Consider the following 27,985-nt stretch of genomic DNA (forward strand, 5'->3'; position numbering starts at 1 on the left):
GCAGATGACTGACTAAATGAGCCAGGACACCAGTTTCATGTCCTACCTTCTTGCAGCAGCTGTCTACTAACCCACATAAGACAAATCAAAAGGCCATCCATCCCTTCCACAAGCCACTGCATCATGAAAGCCAGCTCTAGCATCAGGCACACCTCAGGTAACAGCAGAAGTCACAATAATGGCACAGCTTGGGCATTCCACCTTTGTGGGTTTTTTAAGCAACCAAGCAAAGTCAGCTAAAAGCTGAAGGTATACATGAAACTACTGAGGTAGTAGAAGTGTTAGCAATTTGTCTGAGGCATGTTCTTCTGAATATGACTGATGGAAAATGCTAAAAGAAACTCAAGAGTGAATAGTCAGGGGGTGCTACTTATCAAAAGGACTAAAAGCTGCTGACCATGCCAGAAGCAGTTCTCTTGTCCAGTGCAAGGCAGCAATTCTCAGATACTGCTGACTGCAGCTCTCTGCAGGAACCACTGTCTCACCCAGGCCGCTCTCTGAACAAAAAAACTCAGCACTCTGTGCTATGTAAAGTCTCCCTACACTCCTTGTTATAAGGCATGGGATTCACCAATTAAACTATTTATGTTTCTCTGTCAATTAAATACATTTCTATAATTCCTAGAAATGTATCTTAATTTCATGTAAGAATTTAATATTCATAAGATCATAATGCAAATTCATGAAATACTCATGTCTGTTGACTCATGCCTTGTGATCTTCTTTGAACCTAGAGAGCTGGGTCTAACAGTTGGCTTTGGACCAATTTTTCACCATCTGCTGTAAGAAATGGAGTATGTGGACTGATTCATGCCAGATTTTTTGCCAATGGAAACTGTGACCAATACTTATTTTGATCTTGAGAAATGCAGATATGACCCTAAAGATGATCTTGAACAAATTTCTTGCTCTTTTGTGGACAGGTGGCTTTTCACATTGTTTCTAGCTCCTGCCACACTTGTACAATCAACTAACTTTCTGCACTATCTACTGGCTCAGCTGGAGCAGGAAGAGCTCCAGGCCAGAGGACTGAACAGACTTTTAGCTCATGCTGGGTGGCTGGCACAAGGCAGTGCAGCAGGAATCTCCATCAGGAGTGGCCAGCTCTAAGGAAAGGAGAACTGCCTAGCAAATTACAACAGACAGCCCCCAACGGAGTGACATTCTTCCTGACACAGAGGGGCAGAGGTAAACAGCATTGGGCAAGCCTCCTCCAGCTCCAGCAGCCTTCCTCCTGTCAGCAAACACTCACCCTCAGCATCTGTTGCTGCTGCTGCTGCCTCAGGTACTGCTGCTGCTGTTGGTCAGGAAGGATCTGGCTGGGTCGAATTCCTGAGGGCACTCCCTGTGGACCCAAATGATTCATCCCACTCATCATGGGGGTCTGCTGTATTGACTGATGAGGAAACCTGCAAGAGAGAAGGACAAGCTCATGAAGGAAAGGATTCACAGGCGGCCAGTTTTCTTTAATCCAAACACAACTTCTAACAGCAGTGAGACAGCCCAAACAGCCCCCTGCAATCCATGCTGTCTCTGCAGAAAGGTGAGCGACACAAGGGCCTCTCAAGGGTTTAACACAACCTGTTTTTCTAGAAGCCCTAAGTAACAGTCATCATCCCACTGTTTTGCATGGCTTTCCTGCTGGATTTATGCCTGCTCAGGAAAAATGGAAATCTCAGATTTAGATCTGCTGGTTAGATTTAAAACCAAAACTATGATTTTCCCACGTAATTTTTTCTCATGCTTTTCTATGCCATCTTTCTCTGGCTAGTAACAACACAGTTTCCTGCCTACAACTAGCATTTCCAAATTTCATCCTATCTCTTTGTTTCTTCCCTGGACAGAAAGATGTTCCTCTGAGGAAGCAAAGTACAGCATGGAGAATGAGGTTTTCAGAGTTTGCTGTTAAGAGCTGTGTGAGCAAAGCAGGGAAATCCTTAATGAAACAGAGTTTACTATAAACATCCAATAGGACAGGAGGTACCTACCTCTGTGTGTTACCCAAGGTGTGCCCATAGCCAGGGGCCTGCTGGTGCACATAGCCACTTGGTCTCTGCTGCATCTGTCTAACAGGATCCACTAGAGCAGGATTAGAGCTGGGGTGGGAATTCTGATAGGGCTGACCAGAATAGGTAGGAGGCACCATTGTGCCTGACTGGGAGGGGTGCTGCTGAAGGCCTATGTGGGAGACATAAGGAGTGTAACCCTGAAATGAAACAAAAAGGCCTTTTTTAGTCACAGGGTGAAAAGGAATACAGAACATAGGACATCAGTCTCCTGTAAATACTGCCACAGGGGAGCCCATTAGGAAGAAGAGCCGAGAGCTTTAAGGGTTTAGCAGAACAAAGCTGATGGCCTGTCCTGGAGCCAGATTCCAGTCCTACCTGCAGTCACTGCCACTTACCTGGGAGGGCTGCAGTGCTCCATAAGACGGGGTTGGAGCCATTTGGCGAACAGGCTGCTGGCCCATTATGCCCTGGCCCTGCTGAAAGGCGAGAGAGAAGCACTTTTATCTCCAAAGGGCAGGAACACTGCTGCTCTCTTCTCAGCAGCTCCCATTAAACCAGACAAGTGGCTTCACTGCCTAACCTATGAGGTTGCTGCACAGCAGGCACATGCTCATGACTTTTGTCTCACCCTGACCTGGGACAAACAGGCCACTAAAAAACCTGCCACCCCCAGCCAGGACATGCCCCTCTCATTCCCCAGTGGCCACCCCATGACAACCTCTTCCAACTGCTACCGACATGGGCCCTCTAAGACACAATAAACATCTTTCCAGAGCAGATACAGAGTTGGGCAGTTCTGGCTAAAAGGGACATCACTGAACAGCCTGGCCATGCTATAGTGTGGAGTCAGCAACAGCTCTGACTTACCAACTTTGCTTGCAGCTGCTGCCTCAGTATCTGTCCTTGGGACACTGGAGGCTGCTGCCTGTACACTGCTGGCTTGTAGGAGGGGTCAATGCCCATCATGCTCCCCATCCCTGGAGGCAGCACACCACTGTAGGGAGGGCGACTCTGAACCAGTTTTCCCAGTGGCATGCGCACTGGTCTGTAGGATGTATCCAGGCGAGGGCCACCTGCCAAAGGAAGAGAAACAGGCAGAGCAGTCACAGCTACTGCTGCACACCTCATAGCTCCAGAATGACTGTTCATCACTGTACCTAGACATGACAGGCAAAAAAAGAAAGTGCAGGGATCTGCATAGGACCTTCTCACAGAAAAGGTTCCCGAAGAGGTAAAATATTTTTGGCTCTCCTGTGCACCTACCTGCTGGAAGAGGCTGATTCTGGGCATAGAGACTCACTGGTGACTGCCCATATGCCAGCCTTGACATGGTGCTTCCTGACTGGTGATGCAAGAGATCTGTAGGCATACCAACTCCATATGAAACCCCTCGGCTAGGGCCCAACACAAAGTCCTGCAAAGACAAAGCAGTAAGAAATGTGCACTGGGAATTCATGAATGGAGGGAGAGTATAAAAGGGTTGAAAAGTCCACAGGAGGAAGCCAAGGGTGTTATCTGGGCTGGGCAGACTCCTTTCCTCCCATCAGGGACCAAGAAAGTGTTTGCCTTGCTCCAAGCTAGAGAGAGCAGGATAAAGCTCAGATGAGTACTCTCAGATGAGAGGAAACACCACATCTTCACCCCACCACCACTCTCAGGCTCCTCAGGAAGACTCTAAGGAGTGTTCTGTGACTAGGAGTGGTGGACAAGGGACATTCACAGCTGCTGGACACTCCATTACCTCAGTTTTGCTGGCAGATTGGTTGCGTTTCTTGGTTTTGCTCTGTTTCTTCTTGCGTTCTTCAGTGGAGGAGGCAGGATTGGAGCTTGTTTTATCAGCCTTGGCTGGTTCTGCAGTTTTCTTCTCTGGCTCTAAAGCCACAGGTGTAGGAGGCTCTTCCTCTTCAGGGGGCAGTGGCAATGGCTCCAGGTAGTAACTGCGGGGCTTGGGTTTCAGGTGTGTGTGATACAGAAGAAGCCTCTGCTGCTCCTCAAACCTGGACACCTTGCGATCCACCCGGACTGTCCCAAACCATCCCCAGGAGAGCGGGGCTGAGTGCTTCAAACCCTCAAAAAGATCCCAAGGAGAAATCTTCTGCTTTGTAGAGACTTGCAAACCCTTTAAAGCAAAAGAGATAAGAACCTTCAAGTCCCTGCTGATTGCACCTACGAGCGTTCAAGTAACTCTGTGCTTTCTCCAGGCTCTAATCCAGATCTCTCAGTAAACAGTCTGAGCCCTTGCTAATGGCCATTGCTCCTCCAGGTGGCAAAGCAGTCATTTCTAAAGGCCTTCATCAACAACTGTCTAGTCTCCCTCAATCCATCTCTGCCACTCTCCTGCACACTGGCTCTGCCCATTAGCTTACATGACAGAGATTATGCGTTTCTCTTTACGCTTCATAAAACCATAAATACAACCCCCAAATTTAGTTCACATTTCAGGTCATAGCAGCATGCTATCACCAAGCATTAACACCCCAGCTTTGCCCTTTTTGGACATGGTTATGTGCCAGCTTGTCTGCATGCATACAGATGCCTCCCAAGCTGTGCAGACTTGAGGCATCAGAGGACAAGGTGACACCTGCACTCAGGAACTGTGATACATCCAAAAATGCTTCACTTACCTCCTTCTTGAAGATGGAATCAAAGCCAGCTATTTTATTGCCTTTAGTGTCAATGAGGGATCCCTGAGGTTCACAGGTAATGACATCTCGGGTCTGCTTAGGAAGTGGCAGTAGCTGTCGCACCTTCTCTAGGCTGTCAGACTGACGGTCCCCCAGCTCTTTCTGCACAAGTGCAACAGAGAGGACTTGAAGAATTTTTCAGGAAAAAACATCCAAAGCCCACATATGCCTCTTCTGGTATTGGCCTCTATCCCTGCATTACCTCTCACCTTTGCACCCTTCAGGCCTAGAGTCATAGGGGCCACCCTCACTACTTCATCCAAACAGCAGAAACAGGACAGGTACTTTTCATGACACACAGGTAAATCTGCAAGTCTGCATAGCTGAACAACCACAAGACAGCACACTCTGGTCCCCATACACGGCCTGGTGCCCCTCACCCTGAGTTTCTTCACAAGATTCATGTATGCCCGCTTGTTCTCCTCCATGCTGCCCTGAGAGATGCTGGACATATCAGCAGCCAGGGTGCCGTTGATGAGAACACTCAGCATGTCCAGCACAGTGGTGAAGAGCTCACTGTTGGTCAGAGCAGAAACGTCAGTCACCTGAAAAGCTCATAAGAAGACTCTGCCATCATTGCAACTCCCAGCACTATTAGATTGTCAAGACTTCCACCCACATTTAGAAGTGTCAGTCTTCAGAATACCCTCCCACACTAATTCTCCTTTTCCTTACACACCACACTTGAGCTTTACTCCCACTTGAGTTAGGTGCAGTATCACAGATTAAAACTGGACTCCTCTGTATCCATCCAGCACCTCTAAAAACCAGACTCACCTCTCCCCTGCATATCTCTCTGCATCTGGAAAGCCAAGTTTGTTCTGAATATGGCAGAGTGCACTTGGCTATCAGGACCTAAGTTGTAATCTGCTATTACTCTGAAGTCTCTTTCAGCTTTCACTTCTGACAGATCATCTACAGGAACAGCCAGCCCACATGAGAAACATGGCCATGCTAACAACTACCTCCCTTAGTAGGTGTATAGACCAGAAGTCAGACTGAAAGTTACTTGTTTGACTGCATGTCCACAGTGCCACTGCTGATGATGTCCAGGAGAAGCACGGCCCATTCAGTTGTCTGTTGTGTGCTGCGCTGGACTGTGTCAAACATTCCTCCCACCTGGCAGAGAAAGGGAGTTTAGTCACAAGAACACCAAGAAACACTGAGATTTTGAAGTCACAAAGGAGCTTAAACCAGAGCTTAAAGGAGCTTAACTCCTACTGAGAGCAGAGGGCAGCCAAACCCCAGATTCAAGTAGTAGTGCTGTGGGCTGCAAAGGCATTCAAAGGGGAAGGCACATCTACAAAAGAGACCAAGTCTTTGGATTTCATCCTGATGAAACAGAGCAAGGCAGTTTATTCATGCATCCTGTCCCACTCAAGGCTCAAGACCTAGAAGCAGCACAAGTGTCTCTCCTCCTTCTTTGCCTCAGGACATATATAGACCCTCCGTGTGTGCTTGTTCCAAAGGAAAAAAAGGCAGACAACTCTTCACCCCAGATGGTTAAGATCTTTTTCTGCAACTGCTCACCAAATTCAGCCGCAGTTTCAAGGCCTCGTGCATCAGCTGCTTGGCTTTGCAGTCATCTTGGTACTGATCTTCTCGCCAATTTGTAACAATCTGAGAAATACAGAAGAGAGGACAGACCTCACCAGCTGAAGCTTAGAGAGAGCAGCTTGTACCACTCACTGTCCGGTGACTCAGAAATGGTCAGTCCAAGCTCCCTATTCCAAACAGGGCAAGACAAGCAACATCCTGAGGCCATGCTCTACAGCCTGTCTGCTGGAGGGGCGAGCTCCTGAGGAAAGTGAGGGGAGAAATAAGATCCCTACCTGCTGGACCTGACTGTACAGAGAGGTGAGGAGGCCTTCCCGCTGCTCATCCTGACCTTTCAAGCATGTCAGCACCAGTGACAGAAATGGCTGCTGGCTCAGGAGGGACATACTGTGAGAGAACAGAGAAGGAGCTATATTGCCAGGCTGGGGGACCAGCACAGCAAACACTGCCAGCCCTTTCCCCTGGACTCACCTCTTCTGCTTCTGGCGGTCCCGTTCTTTGCGGGATGATGACCCTAAATGTTGTCCCTTCTCCAATTCTTCTCCAGCAGCTTTCAGCACATGGCCCTGCACTGATGTTGGAAGCTTGGCAATCAGAGGGGCCACCAGCCACACTCCTGATCTCTCCAAGGAGCTGTGACAACACGGGAGAGAAAAACTGTTTACAACACAATTTAAGGTTCAGACTTGTCTACAAGAGAAATGCATGCTGGCTCTACACCCACCTGAGGATGGGTTTGGATTTGTTGCTGGCAGGTGTAGCACTTGTCGAGCTACTGATATTGTTGACTCCATTACCAGTACAGCTAGCAGAGCTGGTCTCTGCTGACTGCTGAAATACCTCAATGGTGGCCTTGGCTATGTTTTCTAACAAGGAGTTCATCTCCTGGAGGTAGGGAAGAAAAAGACAGTCAAGTCCTTTTCTGAGAGCATCTACTGCTTCCACATTTCCATACAAACTCAGTCTGTCAACTTCCCCACGGCTGCTGCTCCTGGGGTCTCAGATTCATTGTTTCCTTCTCATGCTTGGCTTTCACAGGTCTGACTCCCTCATTGTTTACTTCCTCCCTATCCCCATTTCTGCCAAACCACCTCCCCACCAACTCACAAGCAGCCACTTCATCCTCCCCTGTATGATCCCCTCTGAGCAGGAACTCACGTTGCTTGCTGTCTGTTTTATCATGAGCTGCAGCTCCAGCGAGGACTGCCTCATAGTCCACTGGTCCAAATTCTGTAATGCACACACATACTTCATGTAATTCCTTATCTCACTTCAGTCTACACCAACTCACACCCTCAGGTTCCACCATAATGAGTGTCAGACCCCTCAGAGGGCTGCATTTACATGAGACAATTACTAGGACACTCAGATTCTGCCAGCAGCCTGCACCTGTAAGATGCGTTTAATCCTCTGCCGCTGAGGATTTTCTCCCTCCTCATTGTCCAGGAGTCGGTGTGGGTAACAAATCAGCTGCATCAGCCTCTGGGCCTGTGTGCTGCTCAGGACAGGATCCTGCAAATCATTGCTGTCTTCACAGAGGGACTTCAGACATCGTTCTCCTACCCACTCCTACAAGACGAAGGCAGAGTCAGCACAGTCAAACTGATGTCTGATTCCAAACCAACGCCCCTGCTTTCAGTCTCAGAGAGATGCATGGAACACATCAAAATCATAAAAGCCTTATTAGTATGCAGTTATGCCTGATAATCATTTCTCTTCATGAACTGTACTATCCTGATTCAGCAGGCGTCAGGCACAGCACAGCAATCAGAACAGAGGAAACAAACTTTGACAAGTCAGCAGTAATGAAACACAGTAGTTGCTCTTTCTTTTGAGAAAATATTGGAGTGATTTAACAGTACACAGTCACTACCATGTCCAGGCTCCCTCAACATTGTCACTTGGACTCAGAAGATCAGAAGGGATCACTTAAAATTGTTTAGTCTATTTCCAGCACAACAAAGCTCTGGAGCTGTCCTAAGTTAGGTAATTCAAGGTTGTACTAAACCAGAACATGTCTTGGGGAAAAGCACACACCTTAATTCTCAAATAGTGACGGAAAGCACACTGCCATACTTAGTAAAAATCAACCACGTTATTTCTCAGACTCTGGAAAGGAAAATGACTGACTGGATGCAAGCCACTTATAAAGTCACACATTATGAGAAGGTAGACAGAAAACTATTATTGCCAGCCTCTTGATTTCAGCTGATGCTCCCTAAATGTATGATAATAATAAGGACAGCAATTTCCAAACATGATGGAGGTACTTCACTCAATTTACGGTTGACTTGCAGCATTTGTTAGTGCAGAAATTTTTCATATTTAAAATTAGGCAAATTCATTAAATTAAAATCAACAGAGGACTGCTATATAAGCACTTCTGCATCTGCAGAGCAAGCCTGATCAGAGAATTGTTCCACTGAGAAGTGACAATAAAAGAAGAGATAAGGATCCAGTTTATTATGCACAGGTGTTGATGCTATGCCTAGAAAGCTGGAAAGGCCCTTCAGCAGTGGGCAGCACTCTATGCACTGAAGCACAAAGATTGAAAAGGTCAAAACTCTGGTTCGAAATCCTTGTGAAACCACAGCCTAGATCATTATCTTCATTCCAGACAAAGTGTGCACATGAGATGTGGTGACCTCTCCACTGCCTATTGCATTTCCTCCCTTCAGTGTTGCTACATCACAATCTCTTGATAATCATCTTCTCTTTCTTGCCTAGGTAATACACATATCCTTGGGAAGACTCTTCTTATCATTTGCTCAGCTTCTTACAAGAACTCAGACTTCATTTCCAATCCACTTTATTGGTATGAAGAAAGAAAGACATGCTAGAGGGAAGAGATGCCATCCAGAGGGACTTGGACAGGTTTGAGAGGTAGGCACTGGAACAGATTGCCCAGAGAACCTGTGGATGCCCCATCCCTGGGAGTGTTTAAGGCCAAGCTGGATAGAGCCCTGAGCAACTTGGAATAGTGAAGGTGATCACTAAAAGATCTTAAAGGTCCATTCAACCCAAACTGTTCTATGAATCTATGAAGAAATCTTTAAATTAATTATAATCTACTCCTTTTCTTCATCCCCTCACAGTGAATTCTATTATAAAATATATACCTGAACCTGAGACTGAGAAATCACAACCTACAATTTAAGGCATTGATAGTGCAAGTTCACTGTTCACAGAAGAGGTGCTAACATTAAACACAGAATTTTACCCTTTACAGCTGCACAAAGCCTGCAGGAGCTCTGGCACAATGTGGTGATAACTCATGGGTGTCTACTGAAACACTCACTTCTACATAGCCAATGCTGCCAACAACTGGTATAAGCAGTGATACCTGACACTGCTACTCCCTGCTGTGCTCTTCTACTTACTTTGAGTCTATATAGACTTTGAGTCTATACAGACTTTGATCAGCAAGGGAATATCTACTTCTGTAAATGCTACAGTCAGCTTTCAGTAATATCAAGAATATTGAATTTATATTTAAAAATAAGTGGTTCTAATCCCTTTTTGGTAAGCTGGTAACATAGCTATGCAGTCAGCCCATTAATAAACAATAGCATGAGGACAATACACAGTACTAATGGTGGGTTTACACACTACTAATATAAAATACAGGTTTCAGATTGTAACACCACGTCTTTTCTGCTGAGAGAATAAACTTATAACCAAGGTTAAGGATACCTTTCAACATCTATTTTCATACAGCATGGCCACTCTACTCTGCAACCTTATTAGCTAGGTTTCAGCTCCTCAAGTGTCGATTTTCCACAAAGGAGTAGAACACTGGTGCTGTCAGATTAGCAAAAGCAAAAGGCTTTTGTTGCTGTTGTTTTAATTAATTTAACAGGGCAATGCAAAGCCCAGGGATACATTAACAGCCTAGCTGCAAGCAACACTTCGGCTGCATCCTGAAAGACACCATTTATCATTTTAATAAACCATCTGTCTGTCGTTCTTGTGCTGATCTTCTTTGCCTTTAGCACACATCTCAGCATACCACTCCCAGCACTCCCGTCCTTGGACAGAAGCCTGTGCTGTTGCCAAAGCAAAGGGGATGCAGTCCCTGCATACTGCAACACCTAATTCTTGAGCACTGCTTGTCTCTATTTTTTGCTAACACTGAGCAGTCCTCAGTACTGTCACATGACAGAAACACTGCAGGTTATTCACTGATCTTTCAAAGACATACCTGCCAAACCTAACCTGAAGGCATATGGGATATATCTGTCTGCTGAAGGAATAAGGACACATCTAGAAATGGGGAAGACTCACCTGTTGACATATACTCCTTAGTACATACTTGGCATAAATATCCAAGCTGGCTGTTTCTACAGTTACTACCCGACCACCAGCCTTCCTGGTGCCCAGCTCATCATCCATGAGATCATCAACACCTCCGGGGTGGGAAAAGCCAGAGCCTTTCAGTTCTGCATCTCCTAAAAGGAAAGCACAAATGCTACATAATCAACAACACTAACCACAAAGCCTGACTCAAAAAACATCTTGAGATTTTTTTAAACACTCCCTGCGATCAGTGACCTCCCTGCAGCCAACAGACTCAAAGCATGTTTACAGCTACAAACAAGCCACATATAAAGAAGAAAAGATCTCCTGTGGCCTTCTGCACAGTCAGCATGAACAATGAAATGTGTTTTTCTCTCATTCCCCTGAAAAACAATGTTATAGGTTCAGGCTAAGACAGGTACACACCCAGAACAAAGACAGCCTTCAGCACTGCAAAGACTGCTCCATCCACAATACGATTCTGGGACGCTGCCAGTAAGTGACGGTCACAGGAAGAGCGGATTCCCACAGTGGGTTTGTCTGCAAAGAGGACAAAGGGGAAAGGCAATACTCAGCAAGAGAGAAAGGCACGAGCTCCAGAGCTGCCTGAATTATGTGCCAGCAAGTACCATAAAATCCAGCTCAGAGAATCCCGAGGCCAATTCCTTTCCTAACTGTAACATGGGGTCCATTTAATTAAGTTTCAAGAAGCATAGTGCCAATCACATTGTGACAACTGAACCACGAAATCCAAATGGGGTGCAGAGCCTGTGTCATGAACTCCAAGCTCCAACAGTACCCTAGACCTAAAATAGAGGCTGGATTTAGAAATCTGAGCTATCAGGATACTGGTGAGAAGCCAAGAACAGAGCTTCCTGGAATGTTTCCATCATCACACAAAAAAGGAGTGCTGTAAAACAGCAGCTTCTGGCACCAAGTTAAGAGGCTATACAAAGCTCAAGACACAAAAGAAGAAGTGATCATTACTCTAATGGCTTAGTGACAGCAAGGCCACCTCTACTGGCTGGTTTCCTGCCTCCAAGAACCTTCTCCCCAGTGCCTGGCTACCATGGAGTGACATAAATGGAAGGATACTGTTTTTTTGTCCTATGAAGAAAGTGCATCAGGCTTTGCCTGCTTTATTCAAAGCAAGCAGGTTATGATCTCTAACCATAAGGTCTTGTATCTCCTTTCGTGGGGTGCAAGAGTCTGAGTACTTTCACAATAAAGAAAGGCTCTAGGTTCATTCACTTACTGCCGTCTTGCTGGCATGGGTTCAGCTGTGGAGTCTTAAACAGATGGAGTAAAATCCGGCAGGTCAGACGTGCTCCTGGTTCTGAGTCCTGTTCACTGCAGGCTATGTAAAGAAAAGAGACAACTGAGATTTCTTAACCACCAGGACAGCTGACTCTCAATCCAAAAGCTATTCGCAGAGCACTGCTCTGGAGCAGCCAGCCGAGAAGCTGCAGCAGCCTTACTGTATTTACAAATATGGAGCATGTGCAGCAATTAACATGCAAGCAAGCAAATCCTTCAGTGTTATCCCCAGTGACATGCACTGACTGCATTCTGCTTGCTCCATCTTTCCAACTTCACCCTGTCAAGAGTCTGGATGCTGCAATCCCCAGAGAAGAGATAGGAAAGCTGGTGGCAGAGTAAGGCAGTGGCACAGGTGCTGTAAGCCCAGCTGGCTGCTCTAGCCAAAATGCTAAGCTGAACATTATTATCAGTGGGAGGCATACTGCTGGAGTTCAGAGCAGAGTACAATGGTCACACAGTGAGGCTGGTAACAGCTCCCCATGCTCATTTCAGCTCATGCACAAACTCAAGAGAGCAGGCCATGTAAAATCTTAGCACGACCAGTTTTTGGTAGAAATCAAAAGGCACAAATTTCTCTAAAGCATCACATTCATTTATTAAATATAAAAGAAGTATTGGAGGTATGTTTGACAACTATAGAGTTCACCAAGTATGCATTAAGCACAGGCCTTTGGGCCAGAACTGAGTCAGACAGGTTTGTGAAGGGATGCACTTACCAGCATTGAGGAGTGAGGGGATGGCAGCACAGCGAATCAGGTCCTCCAGCAGCAAGCACTGCCGGGCAATGAGAATGGCAACAAAGGTGGCCAAGGAATCATGGAAAGATAAGTCACTGACCTGAAAGAGAGGAGATCAGCCAGTGAACCAAACAGCCTCTACCTCATTCCCTCTGTCAGCAATTCCTAGGAGCTGGGGGGCAGAAGGACCCATAAACCCTGGTCAATCTCCACGGTCTGCCCAGGCTGCAACAAACACCAATGGCAGCTCCCAGTATTTAAAGCCTTTTCCCTGCCCTCAGAAGACAAAGCCTCCATCCCTTGTTCACTTTTGCCTTCTCCCAAGGGATCCCTCCACTCCTGCTTCAATTCCTTTTTCCCCTTTTGAATGTTTGCACTTGCATCAACATTGCAGAGGAGATCATTGAAGCCACAGGTCCCATTATTGGAGGAACAGCACAAAGCTTTGAGCACACCCAGCCACTCGGCACTTAGAGACTTGCAGTAGCCAGTTAGCTCAGCACACAGGATAGCAATGTCGTTCACCCTGTTAAATAAATAATGAAAAAGCAGAGGGTCAGCTTTGCTACTCATGCATGCCATCAGGTCAGCGATTTTCTAAGCAACCCCAGCCTTGGCTCCTCCTTCTTCACATCCCAAGATATGGCCACTGGCTTCCTTACCCTCAACTAAAGAATTCACTTTCTCAGTAGAACCATGAAAGCTCTGCCTCTCACCTGTCTGGATCGTGGTGTCCCACACACACGTGCATTAGTGCATTACAGACGAAACTGTAGCGATTGGCTGGGTTTTCATTGAGGCTCTTGCCCAGGTTGGTGTACGTAAAGTTATGTGCAGATGGATTTTCAATAGTGTCAATCATGAATTCTGGTTCCCATAGCATGTTGGAGTCAGATGGCTCAACATTGCAATAGATTGTGTTCTTCACTTTGGAGCAGAAGTCACTAAACAGGACAGAAAAGTGATTAGGAACACAAAAAACTAAGTGGCCACTGAACTCTGATGAGCAAAGATAAGCCCTTTCTGGGCAAGAACATGTTGAAACTCAAGATCACTGTTTACCAACAAAGACCAATAAATTTGTTATTTTCTATTAATTCCTTTCTGTGCTTACATTCTAAGACACATTGAACATTCAATTTGTTTTCCACATCAACCAGAACTTCACAAAATTTCTATCAATATTCCTCTTCTGTGGGGAGGAGACTCAGTTCTTCAGAAGACATTTGAAACCTCTGGTATTTATCCACTCATCCTCCTTTGGGCCTAAATCCACGACATGCTTTTTGGAGTTTGCTGCCCCGACTCACAAGGCACATAACATAAACAGGGGCCTAATGATGCTCTTTGTTCTGCTCTCTATTCCTTTCCAAACAATACTTAACGTTTAATTTGCTTTCTGACTGCTACTGTACACTATAATGACATTTTCAATTCTGTATCTGTAACAGCTCAAAGATAATTTATTCAACCAGTAGAACACATCCACCACCACACAGGAATTTAGAAAGAAACAGAGATAATTCTATGTGCATTATTCTGTGTTTAACAACACTGAATTTCAGCTGTTAGTTCATCACCTGGTCACCATCAGTGCACCCTACTATAATAACCTGCAGCCAACTTCTATTATATGCCAAGTAACAGTTAAGTTTTGGTATCACCACTCACACTTCTGAGGCATAAAACAGCACATGCATTAGCAGAGTCCTTTGGAACTCCTCAGTCACTCCTTGTTCTCGTCCGTAACTTATTGTTTGCCTGCTAAAGGATATTCCCTTTTATCTGTGGCCATTTACTTTAAAGTTTTGGTGAACAGCTTTTGGGAATTCAGTTAGATTAGTATAAGGTTTCTCATTTCTGTATGTATGACAACTACTTCGAAGAACTCCAGTATGACAAACTATGATAACAGCAATCCCTCCTGCTCTCAACTCAGTCCAGAGGCAGACTTCCAACACTCTCTGTAGCCAGCAGTTTGGCCAGCTGATATCAAGGCAACAGCCACTTTCACAGCCCCTCACTGGGGGTAACACCAAGGGTCAGATATCCCCACAACACAACTGCACTGGAAACACTAATAGGGAGCAGGGACTGCAAAAGAAGACAAAGTGAAGTACTGTACTGGGAAACAGGGCTGTCAGGAGAATTACCCCTTCATTGACCAGGTAAACAAATAGCCTGTGAGATCTGTGAACTCTGTTTCTGGGTGGCTAAGGGAGGTAGTGGAGGGTCAGTTCCCAAAATAAGAGCTACAAAGGATAGAAGGCCACAGCATAAAGTAAGGCCATGGAACAGAACCTGGGGGCAACATCAGCAGAGCAGAACCCAAACAGCTAACAGGACCAAAAAAAGGAATGCGAAGTAGCACAGGAACAAAACTCAGAACCAAGCAGAGGGGGTTCAGAAACAGCCCAAGGAGTATTAGAAAGCAGAAAACCACTTTTAAGATAAATTGCTCAGTCACCAGTTTAGCAAGAACTAAACTCTCTACCTCTATCCTCCAGGAGAGGGGTAGGTACAGACCTGTGGAGATGCAGAGGACTACTGAGGTAATTTACTAAAATATGATGATTTAAGAGTCAAGATTATCCACTGAATCATTGAGAGGATCTCAGGAGCAATCTCATGAAACAAGATCAAAAGCAAAGTTTAAGTTGAGATGCAACAGTGGGCAGCACCCACTGCATCTCAACTGCATCAGACTTACCTAAAGAGCTCCCCAAATTTACTTTTGAGGTGACTGCAGGAGGTATACAGGTCATAGAGATAAGCCAGGATACAGCGCTCTGCTGAGGAGCCATCCGAGCGGTTCATGCCATGTTTCACCACCCCACACAGACTGCAGAGAGACAAAAAAAAGTGAGCTGAACCCTCAGGCACCAAGTAATTGCCTTTTAGGAAGGCCATAGATGTCTGTGCCCCTTATGAATCCCCAGCATATATACTGCTTCCTTATACACAAAGGGGGAGATGCTCTTACCCTTCAAAGACCTGAGCCATCTGGTCCTGGTTCAGGATAAGGCAGGAGTGGTAGTGCCGCAGCACAGCAACGATGCACAGGCACAAGCTGGTGGTATAGCTGCCAACAAGGTCGGAGGATTTCAACAGCAGTTCTGCCTCCACCACGCTCAGTTCATTCAGCAACTGCACCCAATGACAGAAAAACCCTTCAACAGCCACAGGGGTAAGGTATGGTCAGAAAGGGAGGAGGCACACCAAACCCACAGCCTACAGGACCTGCCAGGAAAGGCACTGCCAGGCACTTTCTGCTTAGGGACGCGACCCAGAACAGTTGGCAAAATGTCTCAGGCAGTACAAGGGGCTGTCAGGGCTTGGGTATCAGAGGGTAATTGTGATATGGCCACAGGCAGTTTTAAGCAGCTTGTTTGGTAGTTCTATTCTGCATAAGTCTCACTCTGATATCCTTTCCAAGCTAACAGCCGCAATTCCATCAGCTAGGCTTCAAGAGACACCTGGTACAGGCTGCAGAAACAGCAACAGGATTTTAGCAGGATCCAGAAGGCAGCTTGAGCTGCCATGTGCCAAGGATCTTTCCAGGGGAGCAAGGTAGGCAAGGTGCCAGGAACAGACAATCTCCTCCTCACTCAGAACAAGGCCCTGCTGCAACCAGTGACAGAGATGCAATGCAAGTCCTTTGGAAACAAGCCCAAAACTTTTGGAAGAATAATCCTCAGAACAGAACATGCAAAACTATCTCCCACAGACAATCTATTCCTAACAGCTGCAGCCCAGAAGCATCACAATGACCACATAATGTGACCACTTCCATGACACGGGTCAGAGGGTCACCAAAGATGACCAGAGCAGGCCAACTACCACAGCACAGATCTGCTGCCTCTCAGGTGAACGAATCCCTGCCTAGGGAGCACCTGAGCACACTGCCCTTACCTGGATGGCAAAGTCGATAAGACCACTGATATTGAGTGAATACTCCATCAAGTCAAATATGAACTGCACATGCTGTACCAGAGGCAGGTGATACGACATTCCCAAAGCAAAGCTGGTGATCTGTTCCAAGACATTACGAGATACCTGCAAGTGCAAGACAATACACAGTCTATCTCTCCTTCCAGTTCCTCAGCAGGCTCATCTTCCAGGAATCTACTCTCAGTAATACAAAGAGACACAGCCAGGGCCCAAGAAGGACAGCAGTCTTCAAATTTTCGTACCTGAGATGTGACTTGGTGCTGATCGAAGTGAGAAAGGTGCTGGAACTTTGCAAAGATATCTTCAGCTGTGGGGAATGCCTCTGGCTTGCTCTTTTTCCTCTTCTGGCCTTCCTCTCCACCTACCAAAGTTGAAAACACCAGAAAACAGTTTTAGGCTGCTTTCCTCACCAGAGGATCAAACATCAGCCACTAGCTTCTGACAGTTTCCCAGCAAGATCAGCCCCTGTCATGAAGCACAGGCAAAAGGCCTGAGTCCTAGGCCTTAAGTTGATAAGGACTATCTTTAATTTAAACAAAGAAAAAATATTAAGAAATCCCTAAGAATGACAGTAGGGCAAACATCAAGTTTATCCCAAATGAAAGTACTCCTTGGAGTATCCTTCTGTCTTGATTTGCAGATATACCTATTCTCTGATGAGAACAGGCATTCTGGACTGGAGATGCTCAGCCACCAAAGTTTCTTTGTCAAAGCACTCCACATTTTAAAGCATCATCTTTTTATCACATTTTAAGCTGCCTTTCATGCATCAGACTAAGAAAGAAAAATTGTAGCCAGATTCTCAGCTGCTAGACATCAGATGCTTTCTGTTGATTTTGACCCAGCTATCCAATTTTCCTATCCCATGCATTTAGCACGTGCCTGGAGTGTAACAGCATGATACATTTAGCAAAGTCTTTGCCAAATATGCATTGGCCAAGTATTTTCTGTTTCTTGTACAAGGATCTAAGTACAAAAATAAATAAAATAAAATATGAAAAGCCAAAGTTTTGGCCAGGGGCTCACTCTGAACCTTGTATGACTCAATTCTCTTCTGAAGACAAGTTAATTAAACAGACATTGCCAGCAGGAAAACAATTGTCTTACTTGCTAGTTAGTATGGCTGAAAACAGAGCACCATGCCAGACTCATTCACTAGTATTTCTTACCAGACACTGTAGATTGTATAAAATCCTGTCACTCTGAGACTCCAGACAAGGGAATCAGCCAACTAGAAAGATGCTTTTACTTCAGAAATGGGTGTCTCAAGCTCTACCAACCTGTCTCTGCAGTGCTCTTTCTGTTTAAGACTTTTAGAATGTCTTTGGTTATTTTCTTGATTGTATGCCGAGCATCATCCCGTTGCTTTCCAACCCCAAAAAGAACTACCAGCCTTTGGTTGCACTCATGACTGCATGACTCCTCCTAGGGAACCAAAAGAGACAACTGCATTAGCAACAACAAGGCTGAATGTTTTAATCTTGTGTAACATCTGGATCTCTGAAAGAAAAAGAAAACCTTCATTTCAGAAGCTTCTCAGGGAATAAGCAAGGAGCCATCCAGAAAAGCAGGACTGCTCCTTACCCAGCCACAGCAGGGAGAGACAGCAGCCTCATGACAAGGGAAGCAACAGGGGAACAGTTAGGAGCAGGTCTTGTACCTGAGGAATAGGGAAGTGTGTTGCATACTGGATGTGACGAGGCTGGTCATACAGGGATGCCAGCATTCCTTCCACAGACTTATCCTTCAGCAGGGTCTTTGCTTCCTTTTCAGGATCTGGCTTTTCAGGGGAAGGGCTGGCTTTAGATTCACAATGCATTGGTGGAGAAAACATCTGGGGAGCCATAAGAAGAGGAAAAGGTAGTTAGGAACATGGTTGTGCAACGGTAAAGATTGCTGAAGGAACGTATTTCTGCTCAGGCCTAAAAAGGAGTAGGAAAAGGAAGGGTTGGGAAAACAGCCAGTTCTTAAGGCAAAAAACCAAGGTAATGTGCTAAAAGACTATTCCTATTTCTTCTTCTGATCCATATTATATATTAGGTTAAACATGACTGGAAATAACACAATAGGAGTAACAAATTCACGGCTTAGAATTTTGGAAACAGCCCCTTCCACAGAAGTGAGGATCCTGGGAAAGAATACAGCTTTATATCACACTTGCTGACATGTACCTTGAAAGGTCAGAAATGGCTGGATACATGTAGGCACTCGGGCATTTTTCAAACACCGTAAGTTAATTTTACTACTAAGTGCTTCAAAATGCTCTGCATCCATGAACTATGCCCACAGATATGAAGAACTGTAAATCTGAAGAAGTAATGAAGACCACACAGTAGGATGGAAACAGACTAGTGTCTTCTCCCAGGATCAAGAAAACCTCTGCAACTGGTCACTCCCAATCTGATGCCATCATGGTCATTCATTTCCCATGCAGCCCACTTCCTACCCTGCCCAAACACTGGGCTGGAAGTAGCCAGAGCATAAGAGGTCCCAGGAACAACTGGGATTCACTCTGCTCTGATGAACACCAACCTACATACACAGGTTATATGGGCCTTTTACAATGTGAACTGCCTTCCAACCCAGCCACTTCCAGCAGATACACAAAAGCAAGGCACATGCTGTTCCTGGGCTCACTACAATACACTGACCCTACTTACTGAGTAACAGGTAGGAAGTGCTGGGACATACCGAAAAGTCTGTCTTTTCCATGTCATCAAAGAGCATGCTGGGGTTGTGGTCAATGTCCATGGGCTCTGAAAGACCTGTGTCCTGGGAACAGACAGAGCAGCTTTACACCTCAGTGATGCATCAGGGAACAAGAGAATATTTGTTGACTATAGCATTGATGTCCACGTTGGGCAGTGACAACAATATGCCACCACACCCATGGTGCCTGGCAAGTTGGAGCCTGATACATCTCAAATATTATGGAGAGGCCTCACATAGCACCTCATGATATACTGCTCTGTATCAAGCCATACAAGATTTTTCTATCTACCCTTCTGCAATTGGCAGGTCCTTTCCAGTCACTTAGAACATAACCTTAAATTGAAATGCTAAGGAAATAGACTGGGGGAAGGAAGAGCAGGGGTCAGTGGTACATCCTCCAGCAGGCAATAGCAAGGAGGCTGCAAAGCAGTTAAAAACAGGCAAGCACAACACAGAGATGTACAGGAGGGCCACGGTGCTTGTGCTCTCACCTCCAGCTTGATGCCACTGCTTCCTTCTGTCTCCTTCCTGTCATGCTCCTCAGCAGGATCGTCAAAGGGTGAGGGAGGGCGAGGCCCATGAGAATCCATAGCGAGATCACCCCGGGAGATGAGCGTGCACATGTAGATGTTGTGGGAGAAGACATCATGTCGGATTAGCTCACAGAACAGCAGCACCAGATTAAAGAACTCCACCTTCTCATTTTCCTTCCCAGGATCAGCTGAAACAACAGACAGCCATGACTATCAGAGTAGTTCTGCACCACTATAAGCAACACCAGCTACCTAACCTAGGTCAAGGGAAAGCATTTCCTTATAAGTCAGGACAGTGACTGATACGCAGTTCTGAGATTACAGCAGGGACTAAAAGCAGAAAGTCCAGTTTCAAAAATTAGCAATTAATTATGTCAAAAGCTCTCCAGTGTCACAGCCCAGATGCACTGGACTTCAGCCTACAAGTGCTATTCCTGGGTGTATAAACAGCTGCCTGCATCATTCAGACCTGTTATCCTATCCTCCTTAACCTGTCTGCAGAACTTCCCATGAGAGCCAGAGCTCTGTCACCATTTAAAAACGTCCCTTCAGTTCTCAGCCTGAAGTAATTCCCTATTAAACTCATTTATCCTTGGCCAATGCTCTGTTAACACAAGTGCCTCTGTATCATCTTTCTGTCATCTGGCCCTGCAAGTTGCTGCTTTTCCTCCCTCTCCACGATAAGCTCTGAATTGCAAGAAAGCCAGACAGATAATTTAGATACACTCCATACCTACACACAAGAGAACTGCACACAAATTCAAAGTTTGCAAGGGAGGGAAAGCTAGAAACTGGGAGACCACAAGCTCTTATTTACATACTTAGCATAGGAGCTTGAGTGTCAAGGAACTGCATAAGGACATCCTGAAAGACAGGAGCGCTGGCTGCTGACAGAGAGCCTGAGGAGATGGAGCCCTTCTCATCCACGACTTCAGAGTCCCCACATCTCTGCAGAAACAGAAAAAAGTACCAATTGCTGACACAGAAGAGAAACTTCCTATCCATATATCTCAAAAAAGAAGTCTTCAAGAGAATTTTTCTATCTTGCTCTTATAAGCAAGCCACCACACAGGTTTCTCTAAGCTACTGCATAGTCTTCAAGTATGTCAGTGCTTCTGCACTGTAATCAGCTGTCCTCAAATGTAGGCAAGAAATGGGATATGCACCATCCCACAGGCTCATTTATGACCTACATTGGGTCAGATGGAGCAACTGCCATAATTAGCAGCATCAGTAACAAGAGGCACTGTGCTGATCAGCCTTTGCCTGTCGGTGTAATCCGAGTTAGGTAACCTCTGCTCTCCTTTACTGTTCCTATCCTTCCAGGAATAAGGACCTACCTCAGCCTCGATCTCTGCTTGACGCTTCTCCAGGAGTTTGGCCACAACCATGGCCCTGTGGCGCCCAGCGCGTTTGTAGCTGACAGCCCACTCGCATAGCAAGGCCACCACTGCATCATCATCTGGGGAGATCTGGGGGATAGAAGAACTGCAGTGAGAACCTGAGCCAAGCAGAAGAGGGGAGCAGATATAACATTGGATCTACTCCCCATAGAACAGAGCCTGAAGACTGCTACATTTCCCTCCTCCCAACAGGGAGGACAGATGTCAAGCTAGAGCCCTCCTGCTTTGATTCCATTTTGCAACATGAGGTCCACAGTACCTGACAATTCTCTAGACTGACCACTTCAGAAAATCATCTTTCTCCCAGCAGCACATCTATAGAGTACTTATCACAGCACTTAGTAAAATACTTCTTGACACCCTCATATAAAAGAATACAGCCAGTCCTGCAGCTCTTTTATGAATCAAAGCAGCAGTGGATGAACTATGGTCCCAAACATCATAAATACGTTATATCCCAGGCTAAGAGGAACCTGAATGGTGAGCTCCCAGGAATCAACAGCCAGCCCAAAATGTGACCAGGCTAGTACTGACATAACAAGTCCTTAGAACCAATCTGGTATGCAAACAGATGTCTTATCAGTGAATTCCCTCAAGCTTACATGTATTTGTTGGACTTTGAGGAGCACAGAACTCCCCATTTCTCATTTTAGTACCTCCCTAACAAGGCTGCATGGAATCCTTTTCAATGGAGATCATGTCTCTTGGCCAAGGGCCACTACCTAGTCAGCTCTCTGCAGACACAGGACAGTAACAGTGGGATACAAACAAGAACACAGCCACATCCAAGACAAGGGCCCAGCAGCAAAGTCCCAGAGCACCTCATGACTGTCTTTGGTCGGACCCAGCCCAAATATCCTGTTATACAAGGAATCCAAAGAGTTGCTGAAGTCACTTCTTTCAAAGCTGTGACTGTCCAGAACTTCTAATGTATGCAAGACACGGCCAATAGTGAAACCTAGAAGAGAACAGAAAAGAGGAATGTGTATTTGGCACCTGGTACAACAGTCTCTAGAGCAACACCAGATGTGCTGCCAAAGCCAGAACAGCCTACACCTCCAGTTCCACAAGGAAGAAAAGATAGGTTGTAGCTGTAGGTGATTCTCTTCTAAGTGGAACAGAGGGTTTGGACCCTTTATCCAAATTCCAGATGGACCCTTCTCTAAGGGAAGTCTGATGCATTCCTGGGGCCCAGTTTAAGTACATGAAATCATGAAACTTCCTAGCTTGGTACAGCCCTCAGAATATTACCGATTACTGGTTTCCCACACTGAAGGAGATTAAGTTGCAAGTTTAGTTCAAATAAAATCGAAAAGGGTTTCAGGAGCTTCAAACCGACCATTAGCAAGGGATTCTGGAAGACAGGTTATATTCTCTTGCATCCTTCCAGTTACAGGCAATGACAGTGGAAGAAACAGATGGGGTCAGTCTATTAATACATGGCTCCATGGCTGGTGTTGCCACCGAAGTACTGGTTTTTGCTGAGAATGGAAGAGCTTTACACAACACCAGGTATGCTGGACTGCTCAGTGTATGAAACTGGTTGGACAGTCTCATCCAGATGGTAGTGGTCAAAGGCTCAGAGTCCCAATGCACATCAGTGACAAGTGGTGACAGACAAAGATCAAATACACCCTTAGCAAGTCTGTAGATGACACCAAGGTGAGTGGTTTGGCTAACATTCTTGAAGGATGGATGACATCCACAGGGACCTGGACAAGCTTGAGCAGTAACCCATGGGAATCCCATGAGGTTCAACAAGGCCAAGTACAAGGTGCTGCACCTGGGGCAAGGCAACCCCAGTATTGATCCAGGATGGGGGATGAATAGATGGAGAGCAGCCCTGCAGAGAAGGACTTGGGGATATGGGAGAGGAGACGCTGGATATGACCCAGCCATGTGCACTCACAGCCCAGAGAGCCAAGTGTGTCCTGGGCTGCAGCAAAAGCCCTGTGGGCAGCAGGGGAGGGAGGGGATTCTGTCCCTCTGCTCCACTCTGGTCAGACTCAGCTGCAGTGCTGCCTCCAGCTCTGGGGTCCCCAGCACAGGAAGGACATGGACCTCTTTGGAGTGAGTCCAGAGCCACCAAGTTGATCAGAGGGATAGAACACACCTCCTAGGAAGAAAGGCTGGAAGAGTTGGGATTGTTCAGCCTGAAGAAAAGGCTCTAGGGTGACCTAACTGTCACCTATCACACTAAGGAGGGCTTACAAGAAATCCTGAGAGAAACCTTTTACAAGGGCAGGATAAAAGGGAATGGTTTTAAACTGAAACAGGATAGACTCAGACTAGATGTTAAGAAGAGATTCTTCCCTGTGAGGGTGGTGAAGCAGTGGGACTGGTTGCCCAGAGACGTTGTGGATGCTCCATTCCTAGAAGTGTTCAAGATCAGGCTGGATTGGTCCTGAGCAACCAGATCTAGGGGAAGGTGTCCCTGCCTATGGTAGGAGAATTGAGACCACTTGATTTTTATGGTCCCTTCCAACCCAGACCATTGTATGATTCTATGAGAAGTTTCTGTGAGTTCATTGCTCAAGGAAAGCTGTACAAGTCAGGCAGGCATCCATCCAGCTTAGTATCCTGACTCTCACTGTGGCCAACAGCAGATTTTAGAGGAAAGCATCAGAGCACAGCACACAGACAAGAGTATTGTTCCCTGGTAAATATTTCCAACTTCCAGCAATAGAAACTCCCCCTATACATGGAGAAATGGACTGTTACAAGATTTTTGCTCTGGAAAGAAAAAAAGCCATTTACTGCTGACAGTAAATACAAACAGTAGTAAATAGGAAAAAAATCAAAAAGAATAGCCAGACAGCAGTTTTGTCAGAGTAGCACATGGATCAGGGGGAGAGAAGCTTTAACCTACAGCAAGTTACCTGCTGTGGTTTCTTGGCACTTGTCAAATGACCAGCGAACCTCCACAGCCTGGCCACGTTCCTTTATCTGCTGCTCAATTTCACGCAGCTTTGCCCGAACCTAGAAACAATGGACTTGTGTAAGCATACAAAAGAATGCCTTAGAAATCTGTGAACAAAATTATTAGAAAACAAAGAGATTGATAGCAATTCTGTTTAAGGTTAGATTTTTGCCCATCTTCCAAGGACATCACTGTCTAGCTTACAGCAGAATGAGAGCACTTAATTCCTAGGCACTGAGACAGCACCTCCAGATCTGATTATCACACAACATGAAAAGAAAATTCTGAAGGAGGTAAGATACAAACCACAAGAGCTCCATTTTCTGAAGGCTGCTCACCTGCTGTGTAAAGGCTGAATTCCCCCCTGGCATGGGCAAGTTGGATGGGGCTATAGGCAGGTGATCCAGTGGAGAGCCAGTTTTTATCCTGCTATCAGTCAAGGAATAATGCCACACAAGGGCACTTGGGCAACACAAAATTATACTCTGCAACAGATAGAAAAGTCAGTATTGCTGAGCAAATTAAGGTCAAAACAATTAAGTTACATTTCTAAAAAAATGACCACTACTTTATCCTATTGCCCAGGCACTCATTATCCTCTATACAGCATATTTACTATCTGGGTGGGTTTTTAACTTGGTTTTTTGGTTTTTTTTGGTTTTTGGTTTTTTGTTTTTGTTTTTTTTTTTTTTTTTTTTTTTTTTGTTTGTTTGTTTGTTTGTTTGTTTGTTTTGTCTTGAGCTCTAAAGGACCCTTTGGTTCATACAAACTGTCATCTCCAATGCACAATCCAACCCTTATGGTCGAGAAGCAACATTTATATTAGTGACTTATAACTCTCATATAGTGTAAAGTCTGGGAAGAAATATGAGGTAACAGACCTAAATTAATTAAACCATTATGTTTGATAATCACAAGTCTGATTATTATAGTAACAATGCCATGCTATATACATTCTCATTCTTTTATGATCTTGTACACCCACAGAGACAAACTTCACTAAACAATTCCTATGATATTCCCCTACGGTTTCTGCCTCACAAAGCTGCTTTAGGCACTCAAACCTAAGAATCTACTTATCTTGAGAACATTTCAGCAAAGGTATGGGAATTCCTAGAAATGCACCTGTTTCCACTGAGATATCCTAAAGATCAGACCCTCATTAACCAACGTCAACTTTTTAAGCAGGTTGTGTCCAAACTCCAAGTCAACCAAACCTTTGAGGTTTCATCTATTTCCCCTAAAGTAAGCCCCCACAAGTACAAGATTTTTATATTAAAGACATGTTTTATTACATAGAAAATAAAACCCCTCCAAACGTCTTCAACAGAAAGCAAACAAGACTTAAGAATGCAAAGGTTTATTCATAACCCTGCATTGCTCTCTAATCCTTGCTTCTAGAAAGATCCTTACTTCTAGCCAACTGTACTACAGGAATTTTCTCTTTCTCTTTTTCTCTCTCTGAGTGCTGGCTGGCTGCTTCTTGATCCTGACAGGGCTCCTTCATCTCAAGTGTCTCTTTTGAGCAGCAGGTTCCCAAATTTTGTGCTCTCTTCTTCTCCAACTCCTGCTCCATCCTGTACTCTCTGGAACCTTCTCTGCTTTAAAAAAATCTCTTCTCCCCTGGAAGAAACAAATCCCCACTCCTTCTGCATGGACCCACCTCACCTAAGTCACTCTCCTCTTGGAGGAGAAAAACACAATCAATCATGAGTGAATGCATACATTGAACAGAACTCGCCTCTCTCTGACACAAGGACAGTAAGGACTGAATCTCACAGTGTCACAACAGCACCTGTTCTTCAAACATTTATCAGAAAGGCTTTGGCAAACTTTCTCTTTTATTGCAACGCAATGTTTAATCAATCCCACTTATAAAGATTATGAGTTTAGAGTAGCTCCTTTTCACAGCCTGCTACCACTCCTAAACCAGTACATTCTTCCATAAAGAAGGAGAGGCTGTTTCTTGTGTGTGCTGTTTGGTTGTGGGTTTTTTTTGTTTTTTTTTTTGTTTTGTTTTGTTTTGGGGTTTTTTTTGTTCCATGGAATTTTTTTTTCTGATAAGGGGATGTTTGTTTTTAAGAGTTGACAAAATTACAAATCACTTTCATTGCTGGCATAATTTCCTTTCCTGGATGACAACCCGCTATATACAACATATACAATGGGAAATAACCCTTTCTTTCTTTCTCATCCTTTCTTTTGTAAAGCCTTCCCAACCATGCGAGGCACCTGTGAGTAGAGCAAAAGGCTCTATTCCAACCCTGTATTTTTCTTACACAAGTCAGTCAAGGGCACTGCTACACCACTAACACCTGACAAAATCTCTGTAACACATCAGCAAAGATAATAACGGTTTGATATTTCTGTACTTAAGAAGCTGCTGACTCAGACTGTAGTGATTTTTCTGTGATGGCACACAAATTGTCCCAGTTGACCCCAGAATGACCATCACTTAAACCTACCTGAAGGATGCAGCTGAGCCCATACACCACTGGCCGGTGCTGGGGGCACAGTAATAAGTCGCTGAAAGGGCTGGGAGGAGGATTCCCTGCAGCTGGCTGAGGGGTGGGAGTTGAAGGAAGAGCATTCCCTGTCTGGGCAGACAGGATGTGTGGTGGGTGCCCACCAGCACCATCTAGCTGCATAGCAAGCCTGCGGGTGCAGAAGTAGGCCAGACGTCTGGACAGGTACGCAGACTGCACAAACTCTCCAGAGTACTGCAGGGAAGATGGAAGGAGGAGGAAACATCCTTGTCACAAGGAACACAAGAAAAACCACGACCTGCCCAAAGTACTACACTATGTGACACTGCCTTGAAGAGCTAGTTCCTTTTAACAGAGAGCTCCTTAGCATCATGGATCACCCACTGGCTACTAAGGCTCAGAAAAAACCTTTGAAATGCTCTCTGGCAATGACTTAATGTATAAAAATGTACCCACACCCAGCCTTCCCAGACCCTCAAAGGTTTGCCCAGAATCTGCTGCAAGAGAAAGAAAGAAAAAAGCAGTTTCCATATACTGGTGAACAATCACAGCTGTGGCACGGGCAGGGATTACCAAGTCCAGTACAGGGGAAAAGGCTAAAGGAAAATTAAAACCTGAAAAGAGCAGGACTAAAAAGACATCCTTGCATGAGCTAAGAAGGATGCTCATAGGGACACTCCCTGCAGTTCTTGGTGCAAAAGAACTCATTATCCCCTTAGGCAATAGGAAGGGGATGGCCAAAGCAGAAGTCAGCACTCTACTAAAGCAAGCTGAGAGGGCATTTCTCACCCGCAGCAGCAAAGGAAGGAGCATTTTCAGAAATTCATCTTCTCCTGACCGTATCTTCTCAAAGCACTCGAGGACCCATGTCAGGAATTCATGCCGGTCCAACATGCCATCCTGCACACAGATAAAAGCAGAGCAAATGGATGAAAGTTGAAATAACCTCCACTAAGGTAAGGCAGAGCAGCAGCAGCTTGCATTCCAACAGTGGAAATAACTCTGGAAGTCTTCACAGTTCTATGCTATCCCTGTCCTATTACTGAGCTCAAAACTGCATCTAGTCCTAGTGGTCTATTCACAGAAAGAGCATTTTGCAGAAATAAATCACTTGGCATCCACTCCCCTTGCCCTCCTCTGCTCACACTAACCCAGCAGCCGTCATCAGTCCCTCACCTGGAACATGAACATAGCCAGTTTCTCATTGTAGTCCCACTGCTTCAAAGCCTGTTCCACCTCTTGGGGCATTGGTCCTGATGGTGAACCACAGCCTTGCCCTGGGAGCTGTCTGTAGAACTCTGCAATTTTCTGCAGCTGCTCTGACAGGTACTTGGTGATGATCTGTGTCCATTCTGGAGAAAACAGGTTAGCAGTGAG

At 45.5% G+C, this 27,985-nt stretch overlaps 1 protein-coding gene across 2 annotated transcripts in view; it reads right to left on the reverse strand.

Moving 5' to 3' along the window:
• Positions 1-27,985, reverse strand: part of MED12 (mediator complex subunit 12) — a 36,153-nt gene that overhangs the window by 4,197 nt on the left and 3,971 nt on the right. For both annotated transcript variants that reach the window (XM_056491293.1, XM_056491292.1), the window contains exons 5-41: positions 27,785-27,960; positions 27,398-27,508; positions 26,588-26,842; positions 24,461-24,607; positions 24,082-24,181; positions 22,024-22,160; positions 21,140-21,271; positions 20,621-20,747; positions 19,758-19,987; positions 19,246-19,326; positions 18,215-18,388; positions 17,835-17,979; positions 16,797-16,915; positions 16,516-16,659; positions 15,587-15,750; positions 15,314-15,445; positions 13,320-13,547; positions 12,985-13,129; positions 12,583-12,703; positions 11,802-11,903; positions 10,973-11,086; positions 10,535-10,698; positions 7,640-7,819; positions 7,409-7,480; positions 6,975-7,135; positions 6,722-6,883; positions 6,526-6,637; positions 6,224-6,313; positions 5,703-5,812; positions 5,074-5,209; positions 4,634-4,795; positions 3,751-4,128; positions 3,273-3,423; positions 2,877-3,082; positions 2,405-2,485; positions 1,989-2,206; positions 1,253-1,409 (exon numbers count right to left, since the gene is read on the reverse strand). In XM_056491293.1, the coding sequence (XP_056347268.1) occupies positions 1,253-1,409; positions 1,989-2,206; positions 2,405-2,485; positions 2,877-3,082; positions 3,273-3,423; positions 3,751-4,128; positions 4,634-4,795; positions 5,074-5,209; positions 5,703-5,812; positions 6,224-6,313; positions 6,526-6,637; positions 6,722-6,883; positions 6,975-7,135; positions 7,409-7,480; positions 7,640-7,819; positions 10,535-10,698; positions 10,973-11,086; positions 11,802-11,903; positions 12,583-12,703; positions 12,985-13,129; positions 13,320-13,547; positions 15,314-15,445; positions 15,587-15,750; positions 16,516-16,659; positions 16,797-16,915; positions 17,835-17,979; positions 18,215-18,388; positions 19,246-19,326; positions 19,758-19,987; positions 20,621-20,747; positions 21,140-21,271; positions 22,024-22,160; positions 24,082-24,181; positions 24,461-24,607; positions 26,588-26,842; positions 27,398-27,508; positions 27,785-27,960 (5,624 nt within the window). The remainder of the gene's footprint in view (positions 1-1,252; positions 1,410-1,988; positions 2,207-2,404; positions 2,486-2,876; positions 3,083-3,272; positions 3,424-3,750; positions 4,129-4,633; positions 4,796-5,073; positions 5,210-5,702; positions 5,813-6,223; positions 6,314-6,525; positions 6,638-6,721; positions 6,884-6,974; positions 7,136-7,408; positions 7,481-7,639; positions 7,820-10,534; positions 10,699-10,972; positions 11,087-11,801; positions 11,904-12,582; positions 12,704-12,984; positions 13,130-13,319; positions 13,548-15,313; positions 15,446-15,586; positions 15,751-16,515; positions 16,660-16,796; positions 16,916-17,834; positions 17,980-18,214; positions 18,389-19,245; positions 19,327-19,757; positions 19,988-20,620; positions 20,748-21,139; positions 21,272-22,023; positions 22,161-24,081; positions 24,182-24,460; positions 24,608-26,587; positions 26,843-27,397; positions 27,509-27,784; positions 27,961-27,985) is intronic.

This window comes from Oenanthe melanoleuca, chromosome 4A, assembly GCF_029582105.1.
Source record: "Oenanthe melanoleuca isolate GR-GAL-2019-014 chromosome 4A, OMel1.0, whole genome shotgun sequence".
NCBI lineage: Eukaryota > Metazoa > Chordata > Aves > Passeriformes > Muscicapidae > Oenanthe > Oenanthe melanoleuca.